At 44.1% G+C, this 24,214-nt stretch overlaps 1 protein-coding gene, 1 long non-coding RNA gene and 1 pseudogene across 2 annotated transcripts; 2 read left to right on the top strand and 1 right to left on the bottom strand.

The window, feature by feature from the left end:
• Positions 1 to 195: 195 nt before the first annotated feature.
• srp19 (signal recognition particle 19) lies at positions 196 to 2,339 on the top strand. The gene is made up of 5 exons (XM_071349955.1): positions 196 to 729; positions 1,057 to 1,132; positions 1,351 to 1,422; positions 1,628 to 1,736; positions 1,916 to 2,339. Exons 1-5 carry the CDS (start codon positions 692 to 694, stop codon positions 2,044 to 2,046), a joined length of 426 nt encoding a protein of 141 aa, XP_071206056.1. The 5' UTR covers positions 196 to 691; the 3' UTR covers positions 2,047 to 2,339.
• A 511-nt stretch (positions 2,340 to 2,850) lies between these two features.
• Positions 2,851 to 5,007, top strand: LOC139544620 (C3a anaphylatoxin chemotactic receptor-like; annotated as a pseudogene).
• A 6,453-nt stretch (positions 5,008 to 11,460) lies between these two features.
• On the bottom strand, positions 11,461 to 15,792 carry LOC139543657 (uncharacterized). Its single transcript, XR_011668745.1, has 3 exons — positions 15,516 to 15,792; positions 15,049 to 15,173; positions 11,461 to 12,437 (listed from the first exon to the last, which is right to left on the bottom strand). It is a non-coding gene; the product is annotated as an uncharacterized lncRNA (long non-coding RNA).
• Positions 15,793 to 24,214: the final 8,422 nt, after the last annotated feature.

Here is a 24,214-nt window from a genome sequence, read left to right as displayed (position 1 = left end):
AATATTTATCCTAATATTTCTTAAATTCCATTCTTTTACTTTTAGATTTGTGTGTATTGTTGTGAATTGTTAGATACTACTCCAGTTGGAGTTTTCTATATGTTGTTATTTAAATTCAACAAAAGACAATACTTTGTTAATTCGACAAAAAAAAAGTTGAAATAAGTTGAAATCACACTGTGTATGGATTACACTAGAATAGCATTGGGGCGTAGTCCACAGGAGGTTGGTGGCACCTTAATTGGGGAGAACGGTCTCGTGGTAATGGCTGGAGTGGAATAAGTTGAATGGTATCAAAAACATGGTTTCCATTTGTTTGATGCCATTCCATTAACTCAGTTCTGGCTATTATTATGAGCCATTCTCCCCAATTAAGGTGCCACCATCCTCCCGTGTACTACACCCCAATGCAATTCTGAAGTGTAATACGTCCACAGAGCGATTTCAACTTTTTTTGTGTCAAATTAACAAAGTACTGTCTTTTGTTGAATTTATATAACAACATTCCGATCTTATTCATCATTATCTAGTCCAAATATGGCACGATTCCACTATTTGTGTCCGTTTGAATCGCTTTCAATTAGGACCTTTTATTTTGAAAGCGAACTGCACATTCCACTATTGTGGCTAGCGTTATACAGGTCCCAGCTAGGAAGCTAACGCGAACTCTGTGCTAGTGTGTTCTGAGAAAATGACTCCACTAAGTGATAATCCAGCTGAAAAGGAAAGGTGGGTAATATTAAATTCACATCTCTTGTTTTCCCATGAAAGGTTTGTGTTGAAGTCCTACCTGTGAACAGGAAAACAAGCGAAGGCAGCCATATGTGTTAGCTAAAACTAGCCAGCGTGTCTACGAAAATCGGTAGCCAACTTTGAAGTCAGTTGGCTAGCCATTTTCTTCGTCGTTTCAAATGAAAATACGTTTTAACTTGTAATTGTATCATTGTATTGTCTGATGCAGTTGAGACGGAAGCAGTGCTTGCTAGCTAACATGTTCTAGACATCAAGTTATGAATAGCTAGTTAGCTAACATGTTCTTTCTGATTTCTCTTGCAGGTTTATCTGCATATACCCTTCCTATGTAAACAGTAAGAAGACCCTAGCAGAGGGGAGACGGATACCTGCTGAAAAGGTAAACCAAATCTACAGCATTCTTCTAATTTATTTGGTTCAATACATGGTGGACGACTTATTGCCTATCTATCTTGGTAAATGGACACACATACACACCACTATGGTCTACCTTTACCACGTATACACTTCATAATACTGATTCATTATAGCCTATGTCCTCAAGAGTGTGTTGAGGGATATGGCTGACGTCTTGGTTTTCCCTCTGTACTCAACCAGGCAGTGGAGAATCCTACATGTGCTGAAATCCGTGATGTGTTGACAGCAGCAGGGGCAAATGTTCTTGTGGAGGTAATGAGACATTACATCAATAATGAGTTGCATAGCTACATATGGTGCTTTACATCAGAGGGGAACGCCTCATTCATTACCATTGTGTAGCTCCCACCTAAGTAATTCCACGACAGCCATTTTCCATCGTCAAACACCTCACCATAGGTTAGGGGTATTGCCTGATTTATAAGTCTGTAATTGTTGTTCAATTGACCAACCACAGAACAAGATGTACTCCAGAGAGTGGAACAGAGACGTGACATTCAGAGGAAGAGTACGTGTTCAGTTGAAGCAGGAGGATGGAACTCTCTGCTCAGACAAGTTTGCATCACGTGAGTGTTTGTGAAGGAGAGGAGCAACGTCCTATGGCTCAAATTAGCCAAACTGGAAGCAATGCAGTCTGTTTTCACCATCAACCGGTCGGTCTCACAATGCACAGTTGTGTGTGTGTGACCATTTAAAAAAAAATAAAAAATGAATGCTTTGGTTTCTTTCTGATTTGTCCCGAAAGGTAAAGATGTGATGATCTACTGTGCTGAGATGATCCCCAAACTGAAGACCAGGACCCAGAAGGGTGCAGGGGCAGACTCAGGCTCCCAGCAAGGGGAGGGCAGCAAGAAAAGCAAGAAGAAGAGGAAGTAGAGGCCCTGCCCAGTCACACAAAGGTCCCCATATTACTGTTCAGTTTACTGTAAGAAACTTACCAAGGAAGTCTGTCACAAGGAACTGGCAAGTGTCAAACAGAAAGAGTGAACAAATGCTAATTTATGTGAGGTAATTATTTGGTATTGGCCCATTTGTATGATGCTATGGGATATGCCATATGTGATTATGCCAACAGGCACATGTAAACATTTATATTTTGTGAATTATGTTTGCATCAAAGTATTCTGTTTCAATAGCTTGAAGGGAAATAAAAGTCAAATAGACAATGATTGCTTCCACTTTGTTCTGACAGTGAGAATCAATTGTATTATTTTTGTCAAGTTATTATGAAACTTTACCTATCCCTTATTTGCCTTTTTTCCCCCAGATATTTCTTTCCTCATATGCGTCTATATAAAATAATTGACTTGAGGTCACACATACAAAGCAAGTCAGATGTTTTTATTTGTTTCAATTTATTTAGGCAGGTTTCAAAAAATATTAACACAACATGCAAAAATGTCATTGCATTTAATGAGTTAAAGTTCATATGAGAAAATCCGTCAATTCAAATAAATTAGGCTGCAATCTATGGATTTCACATGACTGGGAATACAGATATGCATCTGTTGGTCATAAAAAAATAGGCCTCACAATGGGCCTTGGGATCTCGTCACTGTATTTTGTGCGTTCAAATTACCATCAATAAAATGCAATTGTGTTCGTTGTCCGTAGCTTATGCCTGCCCATACCAGAACCCCACTGCCATCATGAGGCACTCTATTCACAACACTCGCCCACATGACGCCATACATGTGGTCTGCGGTTTTGAGGCCGGTTGGATGTACTGCCAAATTCTCTAACACGACGATGGAGAGGTGGCTTATGGTAGAGAGAAATTAACATTACATTCTCTGGCAACAGCTCTGGTGGACATTCCTGCAGTCAGCATGCCAATTGCACGTTCCCTCAACTTGAGACATCTGTGACATTGTGTTGTGTGACAAAACTGCACATTTTATAGTGGCCTTTTATTGTCCCCAGCACAAGGGTAATGATCTTGCTGTTTAGTCAGCTTCTTGATATGCCACGCCTGTCAGGTGGATGGATTATCTTGGCAAAGGAGAAATGCTCACTAACAGGGATGTAAACAAAATTTAAGAGAAATAAGGTTCGTGTGGAACATTCTGGGATCTTTTATTACAGCTCATGAAATATGGGACCAGCCCTTTACATGTTGCATTTATATTTTTGTTTAGTGTATAATGTAATGATATGAGATGCAATGTTTTGTTCAGTCAAAACCATAGACCTACATCTATGCAGTGTTTCTGCTTTTATTTGAGTGCTTACTCTAAGTTTGTGCACAGTGGTCTCTAATATATGTGGTTAGATTTGGGGGGATTTTTTTGTTTTTATTCTAATTTTCTTAGTGGTTATTGGGTAGCTGGTGACAATAGTAGCTCATGTAGATTCCTGTTGTGTGTTAAACGTGTTAACATTTAGAAGGTGAGCTCGACGATAATGTAAGTTTGCAAGTTTTCAGTATCATTTTTGGTGAATTCTTGCGTTGCACCTGTTAAGTTATTCACTTGAGTGGAAAATACTGAGATATTGTGATAATATTTTAAGACAGTTGTTTTGCATATAAAATGTAAAGGCCTTATAAGCCACAGGTTCTGCTAAGTTCTATTGCATTGTGACAAGGAATGTATGTTCCATTTTCTAATTATACAAACTAACAAACAACATTCTGAATGTATTGTAGATTGAACTGTTTTAATTCTAATTCAGTTAATTTAGTCTCACATGTTATATAGACAATATGACTGCGGACATCAATCATGAATGATTATTAGTGACATCACTGACATTTTTGTGTGAAATTGAAACATGAAATTAGAAAATAGATTTCCTCTGTTTTAATATATTATGTATGTACAGTACCAGTCAAAAGTTTGGACACACCTACTCATTCAAGGGTTTTTCTTTATTTTTACTATTTTCTACATTGTAGAATAATAGTGAAGACATCAAACTATGTAATAACACATATGGAATCATGTAATAACCAAAAAAGTGTTAAACAAATCAAAATATATTTAATATTTGAGATTTTTCAAAGTAGCCACCCTTTGCCTTGATGACAGCTTTGCACACTCTTGGCATTCTCTCAACCAGCTTCATGAGGTAGTCACCTGGAATGCATTTCAATTAACAGACGTGCCTTGTAAAAAGTTCATTTGTGGAATTTATTTTTGAGCCAATCAGTTGTGTTGTGACAAGGTAGGGGTGGTATACAGAAGATTGCATACTGAACCACTACTGGAGAGGCTATGTGCAAGGTGTCTTCACTCTGGTTCTTATCAGTTTGGACTGCTTTGCCCTGGTCATCCTGTCTTTCTGGGCCCAGAACCACCGGAGCCTCACCCTGGCCTGGCTGCTGTGTGGTTTGGCCTGGGTCCTGGCCCTGCTCCTCAGCCTCCCTCTATGATCTACAGAGGAATAGTATTCCTTGATTATATGAACATGTCACTGTGCACCTATCACCACCTACTAGACAAAACTGAGGGCAACCATCCGGCCATCACAGCTATCAAAGCCACCCCCGTCACCAGGCTAGTGCTCGGCTTCCTCATCCCCTTGTTGGTCATCGCTGTCTGCTACCTGCTCAAATCCCAGAGGGCCTTCTGGATCATATTGGGTGTTGTGGCTGTGTTCTTTATGTGCTGTCTGCCATATCACATCATAGGGCTGGTGATGCAGTATGGAGGGGAGGCCTCGGAAGACATGGCACAGGCTCTGGACCCCCTGGCCATCTCTCTGGCTTACAGCAACCTTCTTCTGTATGTCTTCATGGGTCAGGACTTAAAGAAGAGGGTCAGGGTATCTCTTAGGAAACGACAAAAAAAATGTATTCAGCGAGGATGTGACTATTTGTTCCTGTGTGTACTCTAAAGGACAGTCACAGCTGTCACGGTTCACAAACTCATCTGAGGCTCAGGTCTGAGTGTAACGGGTGTCTAGATCTTCCTCCTCCTCGGACGAGGAGAGGAGAGAAGGATCGGAGGACCAAAATGCAGCGGGTTGTGAATACATAATTAAGTCTATTAAAGTACTGACGAAAACCGAAAACACTTCAACAAACTACAAAATAAGAAAACGACGTAGACAGACCTGAACATGGAACTTACATAAATGCACGAAGAACTCACGAACAGGAACGGACTACATCAAACGAACAAACAAACCGAAACAGTCCCGTGTGGTGCAACATACACAGACACAGAAGACAATCACCCACAAACAAACAGTGTGAACAGCCAACCTATATATGGTTCTCAATCAGAGGAAAACGTCAAACACCTGTCCCTGATTGAGAACCATATATAGGTTGGCTGTTCACACTGTTTGTTTGTGGGTGATTGTCTTCTGTGTCTGTGTATGTTGCAACCAGGAGAATATCGCCGCCCCAAAGCTGAGCTGGAGGCAGCGAAAGCAGAGAGGCGGCGATATGAGGAGGCAGCAAGGATACGTGGCTGGAAGCCTGAAAAGCCCGTGAGTACTACCCAAAAATGTATTGGGGGGGGGCTAAGAGGTAGTGGGCCAAGGGCAGGTAGGAGACCTGCGCCCACTTCTCAGGCTAACCGTGGAGAGCGGGAGTACGGGCGGACACCGTGTTACGCAGTAGAGCGCACGGTGTCTCCTGTACGTGTGCATAGCCCGGTGCGGGTTATTCCACCTCCCCGCACTGGCAGGGCTAGATTGAGTATTGAGCCGGATGTCATGAAGCCGGCCCTACATACAGTGGGGAGAACAAGTATTTGATACACTGCCAATTTTGCAGGTTTTCCTACTTACAAAGCATGTAGAGGTCTGTAATTTTTATCATAGGTACACTTCAACTGTGAGAGACGGAATCTAAAACAAAAATCCAGAAAATCACATTGTATGATTTTTAAATAATTAATTTGCATTTTATTGCATGACATAAGTATTTGATCACCTACCAACCAGTAAGAATTCCGGCTCTCACAGACCTGTTAGTTTTTCTTTAAGAAGCCCTCCTGTTCTCCACTCATTACCTGTATTAACTGCACCTGTTTGAACTCGTTACCTGTATAAAAGACACCTGTCCACACACTCAATCAAACAGATTCCAACCTCTCCACAATGGCCAAGACCAGAGAGCTGTGTAAGGACATCAGGGATAAAATTGTAGACCTGCACAAGGCTGGGATGGGCTACAGGACAATAGGCAAGCAGCTTGGTGAGAAGGAAACAACTGTTGGCGCAATTATTAGAAAATGGAAGAAGTTCAAGATGACGGTCAATCACCCTCGGTCTGGGGCTCCATGCAAGATTTCACCTCGTGGGGCATCAATGATCATGAGGAAGGTGAGGGATCAGCCCAGAACTACACGGCAGGACCTGGTCAATGACCTGAAGAGAGCTGGGACCACAGTCTCAAAGAAAACCATTAGTAACACACTACGCCGTCATGGATTAAAATCCTGCAGCGCACGCAAGGTCCCCCTGCTTAAGCCAGTGCATGTCCAGGCCTGTCTGAAGTTTGCCAATGACCATCTGGATGATCCAGAGGAGGAATGGGAGAAGGTCATGTGGTCTGATGAGACAAAAATAGAGCTTTTTGGTCTAACTCCACTCGCCGTGTTTGGAGGAAGAAGAAGTATGAGTACAACCCCAAGAACACCATCCCAACCGTGAAGCATGGAGGTGGAAACATCATTCTTTGGGGATGCTTTTCTGCAAAGGGGACAGGACGACTGCACCGTATTGAGGGGAGGATGGATGGGACCATGTATCGCGAGATCTTGGCCAACAACCTCCTTCCCTCAGTAAGAGCATTGAAGATGGGTCGTGGCTGGGTCTTCCAGCATGACAACGACACGAAACACACAGCCATGGCAACTAAGGAGTGGCTCCGTAAGAAGCATCTCAAGGTCCTGGAGTGGCCTAGCCAGTCTCCAGACCTGAACCCAATAGAAAATCTTTGGAGGGAGCTGAAAGTCCGTATTGCCCAGCGACAGCCCCGAAACCTGAAGGATCTGGAGAAGATCTGTAGGGAGGAGTGGGCCAAAATCCCTGCTGCAGTGTGTGCAAACCTAGTCAAGAACTACAGGAAACGTATGATCTCTGTAATTGCAAACAAAGGTTTCTGTACCAAATATTAAGTTCTGCTTTTCTGATGTATCAAATACTTATGTCATGCAATAAAATGTAAATTAATTACTTAAAAATCATACAATGTGATTTTCTGGATTTTTGTTTTAGATTCCGTCTCTCATAGTTGAAGTGTACCTATGATAAAAATTACAGACCTCTACATGCTTTGTAAGTAGGAAAACCTGCAAAATCGGCAGTGTATCAAATACTTGTTCTCCCCACTGTATCTGGCCACCAGTGCGTCTCCTCGGGCCGGCTTACATGGCACCAGCCTTACGCATGGTGTCCCCGGTTCGCCTACATAGCCCGGTGCGGGTTATTCCACCTCCCCGCACTGGTCGGGCGACGGGGAGCATTCAGCCAGGTAAGGTTGGGCAGGCTCAATGCTCAAGGGAGCCAGTACGCCTGCACGGTCCGGTATTTCCGGCGCCACCTCCCCGCTCCAGGCCAGTACCACCAGTGCCTACACCACGCACCAGGCTTCCAGTGCGTCTCCAGAGCCCTGTTTCTCCTCCACGCACTAGTCCTGTGGTGCGTGTCTTCAGCCCAGTGCCTCCAGTCCCGGCACCACGCACCAAGCCTCCTGTGCGTCTCCAGAGCCCTGTACGCACTGTTCCTTCTCCCCGTACTTGCCTTGATGTGCGTGCCCTCAGCCCGGTAACACCAGTGCCGGTACCATGCACCAGGCCTATAGTACGCCTTAAGAGTCCAGTGTGCCCTGTTGTTGTTCCCCGCACTAGCCTGAAGGTGCGTGTCTTTAGCCCGGTACCTCCAGTTCCGGTACCACGCACCAGGCCTACAGTGCGTCTCAGCCGGCCAGAGTCTGCCGTCTGCCCAACGGCGCCTGAACTGTCCGTCTCCCCAGCGCCATCTGAGCCATCCGTCTCCCCAGCGCCATCTGAGCCATCCGTCTCCCCAGCGCCATCTGAGCCATCCGTCTCCCCAGCGCCATCTGAGCCATCCGTCTCCCCAGCGCCGTCTGAGCCATCCGTCTGCCCAGTGCCGTCTGAGCCATCCGTCTGTCCCGAGCCATTAGAGCCGCCCGTCTGTCCCGAGCCGTCAGAGCCGATAGTCAGTCAGGAGCCGCTAGAGCCATTCGTCAGACAGGATCTGCCAGAGCCGCCAACCAGACAGGATCTTCCAGAGCCGCCAACCAGACAGGATCTGCCAGAGCCGCCAACCAGACAGGATCTGCCAGAGCCGCCAACCAGACAGGATCTGCCAGAGCCGCCAACCAGACAGGATCTGCCAGAGCCGCCAACCAGACAGGATCTGCCAGAGCCGCCAACCAGACAGGATCTGCCAGAGCCGCCAACCAGACAGGATCTGCCAGAGCCGCCAACCAGACAGGACCTGCCAGAGCCGCCAACCAGACAGGACCTGCCAGAGCCGCCAACCAGACAGGACCTGCCAGAGCCGTCCAGCCAGGACCAGCCAGAGCCGTCCAGCCAGGAGCTGCCAGAGCCAGCCAGCCAGGAGCTGCCAGAGCCAGCCAGCCAGGACCAGCGAGAGCCGTCCAGCCAGGACCAGCCAGAGCCGTCCAGCCAGGACCAGCCAGAGCCAGCCAGCCAGGATCCGCCAGAGCCAGCCAGCCAGGATCCGCCAGAGTCAGCCAGCCATGACCGTCCAGAGCCGTCAGCGAGCCATGACCAGCCAGAGCCGGCCAGCCAGGATCCGCCAGAGCCAGCCAGCCAGGATCCGCCAGTCATTCTGGTGTTGCCCCTTAATTTAGGTGGGGTTATTTGGAGGGTGGTCATTTTGAGGAGGCTACGGAAGCTGGGATTGATTCTGGTGGGGTGGGGACCTCGTCCAGAGCCTGAGCCACCACCGTGGTCAGATGCCCACCCAGACCCTCCCCTAGACTTTTGGTAGTGCGTCCGGAGTACGCACCTTGAGGGGGGGGTTATGTCACGTTCCTGACCTATTTTCTGTTGTTTTGTATGTGTTATTCGGTCAGGGCGTGAGTGTGGGTGGGCATTTCTATGTTTTGTGTTTCTATGTTTAGGTCTTGTAATCAGCCTTATATGGTTCTCAATCAGAGACAGGTGTTTGACGTTTTCCTCTGATTGAGAACCATATATAGGTTGGCTGTTCACACTGTTTGTTTGTGGGTGATTGTCTCCTGTGTCTTTCGTGTCTGTGTATGTGCACCACACGGGACTGTTTTGGCTGTTATTTCGTTTGATGTAGTCTGTTCCTGTCCGTGAGTTCTGCGTGTAGTTATGTAAGTTCCATGTTCAGGTTTCGTCTACGTCGTTTTCTTATTTTGTAATTTTCCAAGTGTTTTCGTATTCGTCTTTGTATTTCAAATAAATTCATTTATGTCTACATACCTCGCTGCGTGTTGGTCCGACCCATGCTCCTCCTCGTCCGAGGAGGAGGCAGATTTAGAACGCCGTTACACTGAGTCAGAAATAAGAAAATAAATAACTCCTGTGTCATAGATAGTCATTATGTAGATGAAAAAACACGTGTTGGTGTTTTCTGACTGGTTGAGGTACTGAATGTGCATGATTAATTAATAGTGATTAAGAAATTAGACGTTGACCAAAACAAAAGATGGTTTGAAGTTCAGTCCATGCCTGATTGGAATGTTGCATGCATTGCTTTTAGTTTTAAGCTGTTGTGTCCTAAAACTCTTATCTCTGTTACAGTGCCTTCAGAAAGTTCTCACACCTCTTGATTTTTTCCACATTTTGTTGTGTTACAGCCTGAATTAAAAATGGATTAAATTGATATTGTTTGTCACTGGCCTACACACAATAACACATAATGGTAAAGTGGAATTATGTTTTTGCAACTTTTACAAATGAAAGAACAAAAACAAGAACTAAAATGTCTTGTCAATAAGTATTCAACCCCTATGTTTTGGAAGTCCTAAATAAGTTCAGGAGTAACAATGTGCTTAACAAGTCACATAATAAGTTGCATGGACTCACTGTGTGCGCAATAGTGTTTAACATGATTTTTGAACGACTACCTCATCTCTGTACCCCACACATACAATTATCTGTAAGGTCCCTCAGTCGAGCAGTGAATTTCAAACACAGATTCAACCACAAAGACCAGGGAGGTTTTCCAATGCCTCGCTAAGAAGGGCACCTATTGGTAGAAAATCAGACATTGAATATCCCTTTGAGCATGGTGAAGTTATTAATTACACTTCGAATGGTGTATCAATACACCCAGTCACTACAAAGTTACAGGCGTCCTTCCTAACTCAGTTGCCAGAGAGGAAGAAAACCGCTCAGGGAACTTCACCATGAGGCCAATGGTGACTTTAAAAGTTTAATGGCTGTGATAGGAGAAAACTGAGGAAGGATCAACAACATTGTTGCTACTCCACAATACTAACCTACATGACAGTGAAAAAAAGGAAGCCTTTACACAATAAAAATATTGCAAAACATGAATTCTGAGAAGAATAATGGGCACAATCCAGGTGTGGAAAACTCTTACCCAGAAAGACTCACAGCTGTAATCGCTGCCAAAGGTGCTTCTACAAAGTATTGACTCAGGGGTGTGAATACTTATGTAAATTAGATATTTTTGTATTTCATTTTCAATAAATGTGCTAAAATGTCTAAAAACATGCATTCACTTTGTCAATATGGTGTATTGTGTGTAGATGAGTGAGAGAGAGAGAAATTAATTTAATCCATTTTGAATTCTGGCTGTAACACAACAAAATGTAGAATGAGTCAAGGGGTATTAATGCTTTCTTAAGGGACTGTAGATGGCCAGCAGGGTCAAATAATAATCACTGTCGTTATAGAGGGTGCAACAGGTCAGCACCTCAGGAGTAAATTACTCTGTAATGTCAGTTACTGCGTAATGTTATACTGTACCATCTCCCAATCTTGTACATTCTGTCAAATAATTTCTATTTTGATCAGAAGCTGTCTCCTTGGCCATTGACAATGTATGATTTTACTCTTCTCAATCATAGTCACGTGATGCTGTAGGATGTTTTTTTAGACATCAGCCATTTTCTTTTCATCACATCAAACTGAAAAGAAGATAACGCTAACAGCGCTCCCTTTCATAGCTTGTCTTAACATCAAGACATAAGTAGACACGCTAAACGCATCGATAGAGTGTCAATTCAAAGCACAATTCTAATTTTTGTTAAACTGATGACTGAAAGACTAACTTCTCCCCTCAGATAAAGGAACTACGCCTACAGTATAACCAGGCCTGAACACATCTCTCAGAAACCTCGGAAACTGTCCACATGCATTTTTATTTACTCAGATGAGTTCTTTCAATTTCACATGCCTCAGAATAGATGCTTTCCCCTCTCTCAATGTTGCCACTGAGTCTGGAGTTGAATTCTACACAGAATAATACAATAATCACGCAGATAATTTAGGTTAAACATTATGAAATTCTATTTATATTCAAGCCCGGAAATTGGGACATTGACACATTTCTACGGTTTCTCTGTACTTTCCATACTTTTCTTTCTTGAAAAAAACGTCACATATTCTGTCAATCTTCATCATGTTTCCTCCCGATCACGTTGTATATTTCTCCGACACTCCGAACAAAGTTAAAAAATGAATATAATTACCCCACCTGTCACCACGACTGTCACTGATGTACAGTCAAGTCTTCACATACTCCCCTGCACTTATTTTACTGCACAACAGATGGTCGCCTCAAAACGACAAAATGAGTGTTAATGACAAAGTCTGTACAGCATGGCTCTGCAACTAATCATTCGGCGACATCCCATCCATTTGACTTTCTGCCATACCGTCTCCCTCACGAGAAGTAAACTTCACTTCAGTTACAGTATTTCCCCTCAACCTATAGTCTTAATGTCATCATCTGAAATGGAGAAGCTAGTCCTAGTTAGCCCTACATCATCAGTCTGAGTCCCAGTCTTTTTTAGCTAATATTCCACTCCTTGTCACTCCTGTCATTTGCCAAAGATTGTCTTTGGAAAATGACAGGAGTTGCAATGAGTGGAATGTAGTATCTGAACAGAGATGGCACCCAGGCTAATCTACGTATCATGACCTCAGTCAGATGGCTTAGAACGATGTAGATTCTAGAATGTAGATTCGAATATCATTGACTGGGTATCTTGACGGCCTGTTGGGACATCTTGTCCCTCCTGATGTGTTTCTCTTCGAAACGCTCCAGCTGCGGTTGGTTCTCGAAGCTTCAGCCTCCTGAGCCACTCGTCCCGCAGCCTGTTGGAAGGGTGATGAACGTGACCCATTTTTTATTCATGGACAATCAATCTGATAAAATAATTGACAGTGTGATACATGGAGGACTTGCAATGACAGCATCAACATGTCTGTAGAATACAACACCGAAACCTATCATGGCTCTATGAAGTGCATATTCTAATCACCATGGCTAATATTTACACATCTCTTTTGGAGTAAAATCTGTTTTCCTCTGCCTTTTTATAATGTCCTGCGGCAGTGGTCCTTTAACACGGAGATGACTTTAATAACTAACGCATTGATTTGCTAATTAACATCGTGTCACCTCCACTGCCCTCCCTGTCACTCACATAAACAAGATGCTACTCTGACACGTGATCCTATTCAAACCTACAACGTGTCCATCGACATCAACCAGCCTCCCCGGCTGGCCACATGACACAGACTCCACATTTCACAATCACCCATCAAAAACAATGCTGATCATATCTCTAGTGATCTGACAGGGGTTCAAATACTATTTGAAATCATCTCAAGTACTTAATGGACCACCTGTAGAGCCATTTTCTGTTTACCGTCAAATGTCATGCTCATCCCAACATCTAAAAGCTCTGTAGCAGGACGTTAATGTTGGGACCCTCACAGTGAGTGAGTGATGATCAAGAAAACACACAAGATTGTTGGCTATAACTATGTTCAACAAGTATATTAACCTTCTGGCTTTATTTAACTCTGTTTGAGATATTTCACCTTGCCTCTCTGCCTTGCTAGCTGCGATCTGCGATGTTGTAGACGATAACCATCTGATTACGCGTTTGCTATTGCACAAGCTGCAGTTGAAGTTGCATGTGATCCTATCCACTGCTAGGTAAATAAGGAGTTTTCCGATGACATACTGTGCGTGCAACTTCTCATGGCGTGGCTGGGAAATGGGTCTATAGAACGGTCCCAAAACGACAAACTTCGCACACCTGACACTCCAGGTAGGCTATAGCAAATGCTCAAAGTATTTGAGAGATTTCAAGTAGTAGATGAACCCAGGTCTGAACACAATTCACCAGTGACTCAGCATTAGGCCTGATGCTGGTAGTGGAGTAATGAGACAGTATTTCTTAACCTCTCTACCTTTCTTTCACTCATCCCTCGCTCCCTCCCTTCATCCACCCCTCCCTGGCAGCAATTACCTTTGCAGTCAGTTATTTCATTTTGTAACGAAGGGGATTTGTGGATCACACAGATACACATATTAATACAGGGAGGATCAGCCTATAAGGCCCATTGTGTTGTTCTGTGTGTGAACAATCTATATATTCATTACAGGCGGTGGAGGGTTAGGGCTGCTTTAGAGGGCCCCTCCCAGCTGTTCCAAAGGAAACACATTCTGCTCACATTGATTAGTCACAGGACCACAGAGAAAGGATTAGGGTGCATTTGTAACAATACGTTGTCAGGACCCGGTGCGAGAAACAGTCACTAATAATCGTCAGAACCCAGAAGATGAGGCAGACACAGCAGTACTAGAGATGGTGGTTTAATAAAAGAACAAAATCTTCAGGCAAAGAAACTAAATCCACAATGTCCAAAAATAAAGCCAAGAGGCACAAAATGGAAATCCTCCAAAATACAAAAGAAACTCCACAAAGTGGTAAAAAACAGCAGGGAAAAAACAAACCTCAAAAGACTACTCAAAATATACACAAGAACTAAACCAGAGAACCTCTGGAAAATCCAATAAAATAAATATCTGTAAAGAACAAGGCTTGGGCTGAGGCTGGGTGCTAACTTACAAACACTGAGCAAGGAACTGAGGAACACACAGGGTTTAAATACTAACAAGGGAATGACCTACAGGTGCAAACAATAATTAGAGCAAGAAAAACAAAAGGTACAAAAAAGGTGCAATGGGGACATCTAGTGACCAAAACCCGAACAGTCTTGGCCAAAACCTGACATACGTTCTAATCCCTACTGACCTGACTGCAGCGGCAGAGCACAACATACTGCCTGACTGCCTGTCTCTCTGCCTGCCTGCCTATCTGCCTGCCTGCACATCTTCCTACTTGTCTCCCTGCCTGTTTGCCTGCCTGTCTGTAGCTAGGCTCTGTAGTCTACCCGCCTCAGCCTGCAATCGATTAGAACTCATTTGCATGTCATTTATGCTTCAAGGGCGCAAGGCGTGTTGTCTTGGTTACTGTCGGTTAAGTTCTGAGCTGCATCTCAAGAACAGATGCCCATTATGAGGTGATTGGTTCCGATATTAGACTAGTTACTGTCCTGTGCAGAATTGAGTTATAGGCTACCAAACCAACAGGCTGTGTTGCAGTAAAGAAACACTGTGGAAAAGACAGAAACATTGTATTTATCCTCTGGAGATGGATGCTGAACATTTGGGTGGGGGGGGGGGACCAAAGCCAATTACTCAATGAGCCCTAGTGTAAGTAGCTTATGGTTGTGCATGGAGACAGAGTTCCAATGGTAATTACTGTCTATAAAGTAGACTTTAATAAGACAATAAAATGCATTTTCCTTTTCCTGGGGTTTGAACATCCACTTTTCTACTGCACTATTCTTCATAACAGTGATGGTCTATAGTCGATAAGGCAGTGTGGCTATTGACAGAGATACTTACTTTGATAAAGCACTGCTCTTCATTCTGGATTCCTCACTCCCCATCATATCGCCGTGACTTTCGATTTTCTCCTCCCAGTATTTCTTTAGCTTGTGTTTATCGTGGATCCGAGCCAAGCTCATTTTCTGAAAGAAAGTAAGGAGGGAAGATGTCATTTCAATTCAGGAGAACATTTTAGGCTCGTAGCCCATACTATACTAACTCAGGCAAATTTTTATTGTTACAATTTTAATATCAGAATTGATATCTGTGTTAGTACAGGGAGTGTGTTCAAAATATTACCACCTGGTCTCTATTGATTTTATTACTCTTTAATGGCGTCCCTGCTCCCACACGGTGAGTGTAGGAACATGCTCACCAAATAATTCATGAGGTACAAACAAACACAAACATCGCTGGGAGTTGAGAAACACTTGACACAGAAACACTTCACAGCTCATAAACACAGAAAGACAGGAGAGACTTACTGCTGTCCTGTGTCTGTCTGATGATGAGGGTCTGCGGTGCTGCTATCAGTCTGAAACAGTAGTCGTCCAGAGGGGTGCAGTCTGTCCAAAAATGCACCTCAGTGGCAGGTTATATGTTGGCCACTCTCTCTCTCTCTCTCTCTCTCTCTCTCTCTCTCTCTCTCTCTCTCTCTCTCTCTCTCTCTCTCTCTCTCTCTCTCTCTCTCTCTCTCTCTCTCTGTCTCTCTCTCTCTCTCTCTCTCTCTCTCTGTCTCTCTCTCTCTCTCTCTCTGTCTCTCTCTCTCTCTCTCTGTCTCTCTCTCTCTCTCTGTCTCTCTCTCTCTCTCTCTCTCTCTCTGTCTCTCTCTCTCTCTCTCTCTGTCTCTCTCTCTCTCTCTCTCTCTCTCTCTCTCTCTCTCTCTCTCTGTCTCTGTCTCTCTCTCTCTCTCTCTCTCTCTCTCTCTCTCTCTCTCTCTCTCTCTCTCTCTCTGTCTCTCTCTCTCTCTCTGTCTCTCTGTCTCTCTCTCTCTCTGTCTCTCTGTCTCTCTGTCTCTCTGTCTCTCTCTCTCTCTCTCTCTGTCTCTCTGTCTCTGTCTCCCTCTCTCTGTCTCTGTCTCTGTCTCTGTCTCTGTCTCTGTCTCTGTCTCTCTCTCTCTCTCTCTCTCTCTCTCTCTCTCTCTCTCTCTCTCTCTCTCTCTCTCTCTCTCTCTCTCTCTCTCTCTCTCTCTCTCTCTCTCTCTCTCTCTCTCTCTCTCTCTCTCTCTCTCTCTCTCTCTCTCTCTCTCTCTCTCTCTCTCTCTCTCTCTCTCTCTCTCTTTCCCATTCCCATTCCCATGGCTGTCTGTGTATTTCTGAAACAATGACACTGGTCAGCCCCCCTGTCCCATTCCGTTCCACTCTGCCAGCGTCGGGACACATTGCTAACAGAGGCAAAAAGGAATTCCACAATTCCCACTCAGACAGTGGGTGTTATGCATCACACACTCACGGTATGGTCCACAGTGACACTGGGCTTAATACAAACCCAGCCCAGCGCCATAGGGCAAGCAGGTGCTTAACCAGGGCTTAGCCAGCCTCCACACCCCCAATGGCCTGAAGAGACCAAGGACAGAGGGACAGCTAATACCCAGGACTGCTGGGGCATGATTAGACATTTTAACTGCAAAAATATGAAATGCACACATCCAGCAACACCTGATTAACTGTCTCTCTCACCACCACCACAAATGTTCTAGTACAGGCTACCCATTCACAGGGATGGGGCTGTCGTGGAGGCCACACAAAGCTGGGTTCTAAAATGTGTAGGCCTGCACTACTGAAATGTCCGTTTGGTGACTGTGCCTGCTCGAAGGGAAAGAAGTAGTTTTTATGGTGTCCAACACTTCCCATGTAGATGTAATTTAAACTGTCAATCACTACTTTCTCTGTGACACTGCAATGCCTGACTGAATATGAAGTGACAGAATAACCCATGAACACAATATTAATGAAGATGACCTTGCACTTCTGCAAAGTCAAGTTTTGGCATTTTGTCACCCGTTAATTTCGTTAAAAAGTGTCTTCCACAGATTGAGAGCTGCATTACTGTAGTTGGGTGAATTTGTCAGTTGTTATGGTTCTTTGAGAAAGGAGTGAGGGAAATACGGTATATGCATGTTGTTGATGCCTCGGCTTCTGTTTTAATCCAAGATAACCAGCCCAGTATTCCCTCATAATATCTGTAATTCAGATTATGTGTAAATCGTAAACAGAGTTGTAAATGTAACCAGGGCTTATAAACAGTGTCCCACCGATTCTATCTTTCCAAAGGACAGATTAACACTGTCAGCATTTGATTGAGTTTACCTGGAATGCCAGAAGGGCGGAGGCTTTCACTTTTGGAACTATTCCATTGGTTCCATAGAGCCAAACAAGCTCAATCAAGCACACTTTAAGGATGACAGTAGCCGTGGCGCTGCTTGAGTGGGAACAGGTGAAGAAAACATTTAGAATGTGCTCTTTGGAGGTGTTCGTAATATGAAGATTTACTGTAAGCCCTGCTTAAAAATGGAATCCGCAGTATGGGGAAACAGCGGCACTGGCCACCCCACCACAGTTGTTACTGTTTTTGTTGCATAGCCGAGGAGCTTCGTGCAGCAAGGTAAAAACATTTGTAGTACATATTGTGCTCTTCTATCGCCTGTGCAATGATGTTCGAGAGGAGAAAACAGTGTTGGTCGTTTGCAGTAACTTATCTGTTGTTGTAATATCGCAAACGGACGTGGCACTTTCACCATTAAGGATTCCAGCTTTAAGTGTTTGAAATACTTCTTGAACCCACCCAACCCAGGTCTGGGAGCAAATCCCCATCTCAACTACTCAGCCGCAAACTCTTCGATCCAGGTCTACAACCATACAACTAAACTCTTTCCCAGGCTCGATTGCGACTACATAGAGCGAGCCGACTGGTGGACAAGATTACCATACGACCACCATCACAGGAGGTTGGTCATACCTTAATTGGGGAGGACGGACTCGCGGTAATGGCTGGAGCGGAATTAGTGGAATGGTATCGAACACATGGTTTCTATGTATTTGATGCCTGTCCAATTGCTCCGTTCCAGACATTATTACGAGCCGTTCTCCCCTCAGCATCCTCCATTGACCACCATGTAACAGCAGCACAGGGTGTTAAGGATCTGGGTGTGCCACCAATACAGGGCTCCTCTCTTTTCTCATGTTACGGTGTTTGGGTTAACAATGAGTGTTATCTGAGCCTGGCGGCCAGGACAAGGAAGTCAGCCATAAGGCATGACAAAACTGTGGTCTGTGGTTTGATGTGCCTGCGTTTTGGCTGGGCAGCTGCCCGCCTGGAGTTGGCCCAAAAAAATCAACGGGGTGTCAGACACTGCGATGTGCGTGGGAGAGGCTGTCTGGTGTGTGTGTGTGATTAGTTGTTGTCTTTGTGTGTGTGAGGTCAAATGAGTGATTTACACCTGGTCTTTATATTCTTATTATCATTACTAATCAATGCTAAGGTCTACGGGAAAGGGTGAAGAGTGGAGAGGTAGAATGGGGGATGCGTTGTGGCGGAGAAGGGTGCAGAGTGTATGTGACTGAGAAAGTATTGCGTTAGAGTGTTAGCAGTGGAGTTAAATAAAGCTGAGCTTTACAACACATTTAAAAATGTTTCAGGCACTGTGAAGATGACCTACAGTAAAGGACTGTTTCAGTGTGATGAATGTTTCATAATGCTGACTCAGAATGTAAGTGATTTTGTGATTGGACCCAGAGCCCTATAAGCTTGAACAACCATCTGGTATTCTCACAAGCTTACAATCAGTTTAGTATTTACGAGGCTAAGAGCCCTGACATCAAGACAACAAACCAACAACTACAAGCAATATGTGCATAACCCCGAACATGCGCACACAAACGCACACACGTGCACGCGTGCATGTACAGTACCAGTTTGGATACACCTACTCATTCAATGGTTTTTCTTTATTTTTTGCAATTTATTTGAATTTTCATATACACTACCGTTCAAAAGTTTGGGGTCACTTAGAAATGTCCTTGTTTTTGAAAGAAAAGCACCTTTTTTGTCCATTAAAATAACCTCAAATTGATCATAAATACACTGTTAATGCGGGAAACAGCAGATTATTTTATGGAAAATCTACATAGGGGTACAGAGTCCCATTATCAGCAACCGTCACTCCTGTGTTCCAATGGCATGTTGTGTTAGCTAATCCAAGTTTATCATTTTAAAAGGCTAATTGATCATTAGAAAACCCTTTTGCAATTATGTTAGCACAGCTGAAAACTGTTGTGCTAATTAAAGAAGTAATAAAACTGTCCTTCTTTAGACTCGTTGAGTATCTGGAGCATCAGCATTTGTGGGTTGAATTACAGGCTCAAAATGGGCAGAAACAAATAACTTTCTTCTGAAACTCGTCAGCCCATTCTTGTTCTGAGAAATGAAGGCTATTCGATGCACGAAATTGCCAAGAAACTGAAGATCTCGTACAACGCTGTGTACTACTCCCTTCACAGAACAGCGCAATCTGGCTCTAACCAGAATAGAAAGAGGAGTGGGAGGCCACGGTGCACAACTGAGCAAGAGGACAAGTACATTAGAGTGTCTAGTTTGAGGAACAGACGCCTCACAAGTCCTCAACTGGCAGCTTCATTAAATAGTACCTGCAAAACACCAGTCTCAATGTCAACAGTGAAGAGTCATCTCTGGGATGCTGGCCTTCTAGGCAGAGTTCCTCTGTCCAGTGTCTGTGTTCTTTTGCCCATCTTAATATAAAATGTTTATTGGCCAGTCTGAGATATGGCTTTTTCTTTGCAACTCTGCCTAGAAGGCCAGCATCCCGGAGTCGCCTCTTCACTGTTGACGTTGAGACTGGTGTTTTACGGGTCTATCTAATGAAGATGCACATCTCTAGTTTGGCTACAGCAGGTTCTACCATTTCACATTAGCCTGTAATCACTAGTTACACTATATATACAAAAGTATGTGGACACCCATTAAAATGAGTGGATTTACCTATTTTAGCCACACCCGTTGCTGACAGGTGTATAAAATCGAGCACACAGCCATCCAATAGACAAACATTGGCAGTAGAATGGCCTTACTGAAGAGCTCAGTGACGCTACAGCATACAATGACATTCTAGACAATTCTGTGCTTCCAACTTTGTGGCAGCAGTTTGGGGAAGGCCCTTTCCAGTTTCAACATGACAATGCTCCTCTGCACAAAGCGAGGTCCATACAGAAATGATTTGTCGAGATCGGTGTGGAAGAACTTGCACAGAGCCCTGACCTCAACCCCATCGAACACCTTTGTGATGAATTGAAACGCCGACTGCGAGCCGGGCCTAATTGCCCAACATCAGAGCCCGATCTAACTAATGCTCTTGTGGCTGAATGGAGGCAAGTCCCCGCAGCAATGTTCCAACATCTAGTGGAAAGCCTTCCCAGAAGAGGATGTTATAGCAGCAACGGTGGGACCAATTCCACATTAAAGCCCATGACTTTGGAATGAGATGTTCGACGAGCACGTGTCCACATAATTTTGGTCATGTAGTGTATTTACTTCTAAACAAAATACTTTTTTGGGCGGATTCTTGCTGTTTGGTTTACTGTTTGAACAGAGCTGTTGTGTTAAAGTGCAACCTGATCACTGCAGGATGCTAAGGGCCTGGCAGGAGCCACTTCCCCGGGTTTACAGGCTGTGTGAATTTCATTGCTACCCTTTATTTTTGTCACATGCGCCGAATACAGCAGGTGTAGACTTTACCGTGAAATGCTTACTTACAAGCCCTTAGCCTGGCAAGTTGATACTAGCCAGATGGCTAGAGCTAAATAACTAGCTAGCAAGATGACGAAGAAACAATTTAATTCACTCTCCATAATCCCATAGCCAATTTATTTTGCTAGCTAGCTAACGTTAGCTAAACCAACATCTTTTTTTCCTTTTTGTTGTCACTCCTGTTGGTTCCCCCATGTGGAGGTTTGTGCTCTCTGATTGGCTCAAAGCCACGTTGTCGGGCCACTGAGAGGCATTGCGATTCTACAAGTAGAAATGGAAGGTTAGTCGGTACCAAGTACATCTTTTGTTCGAGCAAGAAAAGGAACGGCCTCCTACTTTGATAAGTACCTATCGGCAGTCTATCGCCAGTTAGATTCTCTAAAAAGGGGTCGGAGGAGGAGGAGGGAAGGAAATGCCATATGAATCGTTTTTTTGTGTATAAACAACATTTAATACAGACACTTACACACGCACATGTGCAAGCACGCACGCACACACACTCCACACACAAATACAAACACACACACCAAATCCATTAGCCTTCCTGTGATGACTTACCTAGTTAAATAAAGGTTAAATAAAACATTTGCCATGGAGGTGAAAGTGGGGTCGTATGTCACTCTGCGACAGGAAATAAACGGTGGATGACTTCATGGAAATTCCCATGGTGCAGTAGTGAAAGAATAGATATATATTTACCCTGTGATGGGCTGTCTGCTGGGCCGACAGGGCCAATGAGGCAGGCTGATTATCAGAGGCCTGGTGGTCATCACCCTCGTTATTCCCTTTCACTGCTACTGTTTGTCAAATACTAACATACAGAGCACACACACACACAGACAAAGCCCGGTCTGGGTCCAAAGCTGCACAGCGATCACATCACATCACACCACACCACACTAACCAACAGAGAAAAGGCTTGCATAGAGGTTACTAGAGGAGGTTCCCAGCTAACAACAAACATTTAGAGAATGTTCCCTTAACTTCTCTGCGCTACGGATCCCTTTTACGGGATAATTTTCCTAAACAACTGCTGAATTGCAGGGTGCAAAATATTACAAAAAATATTTATAATCATGCAATCACAAGTGAAATATACCAAAACACAGTTTAGCTTGTTGTTAATCCACCTATCGTGTCAGATTTTGAAAATATGCTTTACAGCGAAAGAAATCCAAGCTTTTGTGAGTGTATCAATCAATGCTAGAACAGCTAGCCCCAAATTAGCATGGTCACCTTGCTGTGCAACACTTATTTAGGTTTCCAAGTCTGCACTTTTACTCATGTGGACTAGCTAGAAATATATATCCAGTTCCCAAATAGTTTAGCCCAACAGCAGTGGAATATTGGAATTTGCAGTGTGGTCACGAGGCTGAAAAATATATGGAACCCAGACATTAAGAGTCTCATTAGGTCATCACCTAACTGTTTTCACAGGAATGTTCCAGTGACGTGCAAGGACTGTTTCCAAGAGACCATTCCCTTGACCCTCTTAGAAAACTGGACATAGGAATGTTTTTGCAAAGTTCCCATGAAACGTGCCAAGAACATTAATATCTTACATTCCGAGAGCATGGCAACCATTTTCTGTATATTTTTGATGGGACTTTGATGGAATATTATCCTTACCCTCAGAAAACTGGACACAGGAATGCTCTTTCAACATTCCAATGAAACGCGTCTTGAACATTAATTTATGATATTCTGAGAACATGGCAACCACGTTCTGGGTAAGTAAAAAAAAAAAAAATCCTAACCTACATAGGTTCTCAGGAGGTTTTTGCTAACATACATAGAATGTTTCCCTTACTAACAGAAAACTGGACACTCCAACATCTGGGGAACATTACAGGTAACATTACAAAAACATTCTCTTTCCCTAGAATTGTTAGCTGGGTTGACGTAGAGAAAAAGAGGTATGGGAAGTACTGAGAGATTGCCGATTAGGGTTTGCAGCAGTAGAGAGAGAGAGAGAGAGAGAGAGAGAGAGAGAGAGAGAGAGAGAGAGAGAGAGAGAGAGAGAGAGAGAGAGAGAGAGAGAGAGAGAGAGAGAGAGAGAGAGAGAGAGAGAGAGAGAGAGAGAGAGAGAGAGAGAGAGAGAGAGAGAGAGAGAACAGGGAGAGACAGGGAGAGACAGGGAGAGAGAGACAGGGAGAGACAGGGAGAGACAGGGAGAGACAGGGAGAGACAGGGAGAGAGAGAGGGAGTGAAGGACAGGGAAAGAGGGAGGACAGTGTGTGTGTGTGTGTGTGTGTGTGTGTGTGTGTGTGTGTGTGTGTGTGTGTGTGTGTGTGTGTGTGTGTGTGTGTGTGTGTGTGTGTGTGTGTGTGTGTGTGTGTGTGTGTGTGTGTGTGTGTGTGTGTGTGTGTGTGTGTGTGTCTGCCGGGTGAAAGTGCCCTTGCGGTGAAAGTCAACACTGATGACAGGGCAGGATGCCTGGAGGCTAAGGACTGATAATAGTTAGAATAAGACTGCCCTGATTGCTCCCTGTTTGGGCCAAGAGGGATTCATTCTGGATTTCTCCACTTTAACATCATTCTCACACACACACACACACACACACACACACACACACACACACACACACACACACACACACACACACACACACACACACACACACACACACACACACACACACACACACACACACACACACACACACACACACACACACACACACACACACACAGAAGAGTAACAGAGAGGCTACACTGAAGAGTAACAGTTAATCAGAGAGAATGCTGTGAGCTGTCATTACATTAACATCATTAAAGTCAACTAAGTTTTTCAAATGGAATTTATATAAAAATGGATTATCATGATATCGGCTGGGAAATTGCTTCATCTAATTACCCAAACCAATAGTGCTAATCTGTGTAATTCTAACAATATAATTTCTCTAAATATCTGCAGTTGTCCATAATGGTCACTCTTCCCAGGGCTGTTAGACCCAGGGATGTAGTCCCAAAGGTACCTCCTCCGAGCAGGTAAAGACACTATACTGTTCTCTCACCACAGGGGGGCAACATTGAGCTGTTAACTCTTCTTCCCTAAACTTCCTGTTTCCTGCCTCCTGTTTTAAAACTTGTGCTATAACCATAGAGAATGATAGAGGCCTCTAGTGGCCAAAAGGTCATTTTAGCATGGGCAGCGCCATTGACAACTTCCACCATGCTTCTGTCATTTTAAAGTAGTCAAATTAGTCAACTGGGTGGGGATTCCTATGGGTTGTAGCCTCAATGGCGCTGCCCATGCAGTCGAAGACACTGTAATGGCGCAGATGTAAAAATTACTCCTATATCTATCTCTATGGTTATAACTTGCATGTTGGTCAGGAGTTGTGATTTGGTCAACCATGACCACAACCACCCGCCACCTGAAGAGCTTCTTCCCTCGTGCCACCTGGTCCACGGTGATC

This window comes from Salvelinus alpinus, chromosome 18 (assembly GCF_045679555.1).
Source record: "Salvelinus alpinus chromosome 18, SLU_Salpinus.1, whole genome shotgun sequence".
Taxonomy (NCBI): Eukaryota; Metazoa; Chordata; class Actinopteri; order Salmoniformes; family Salmonidae; genus Salvelinus; species Salvelinus alpinus.
This window is presented reverse-complemented; position numbering and strand designations above follow the sequence as displayed.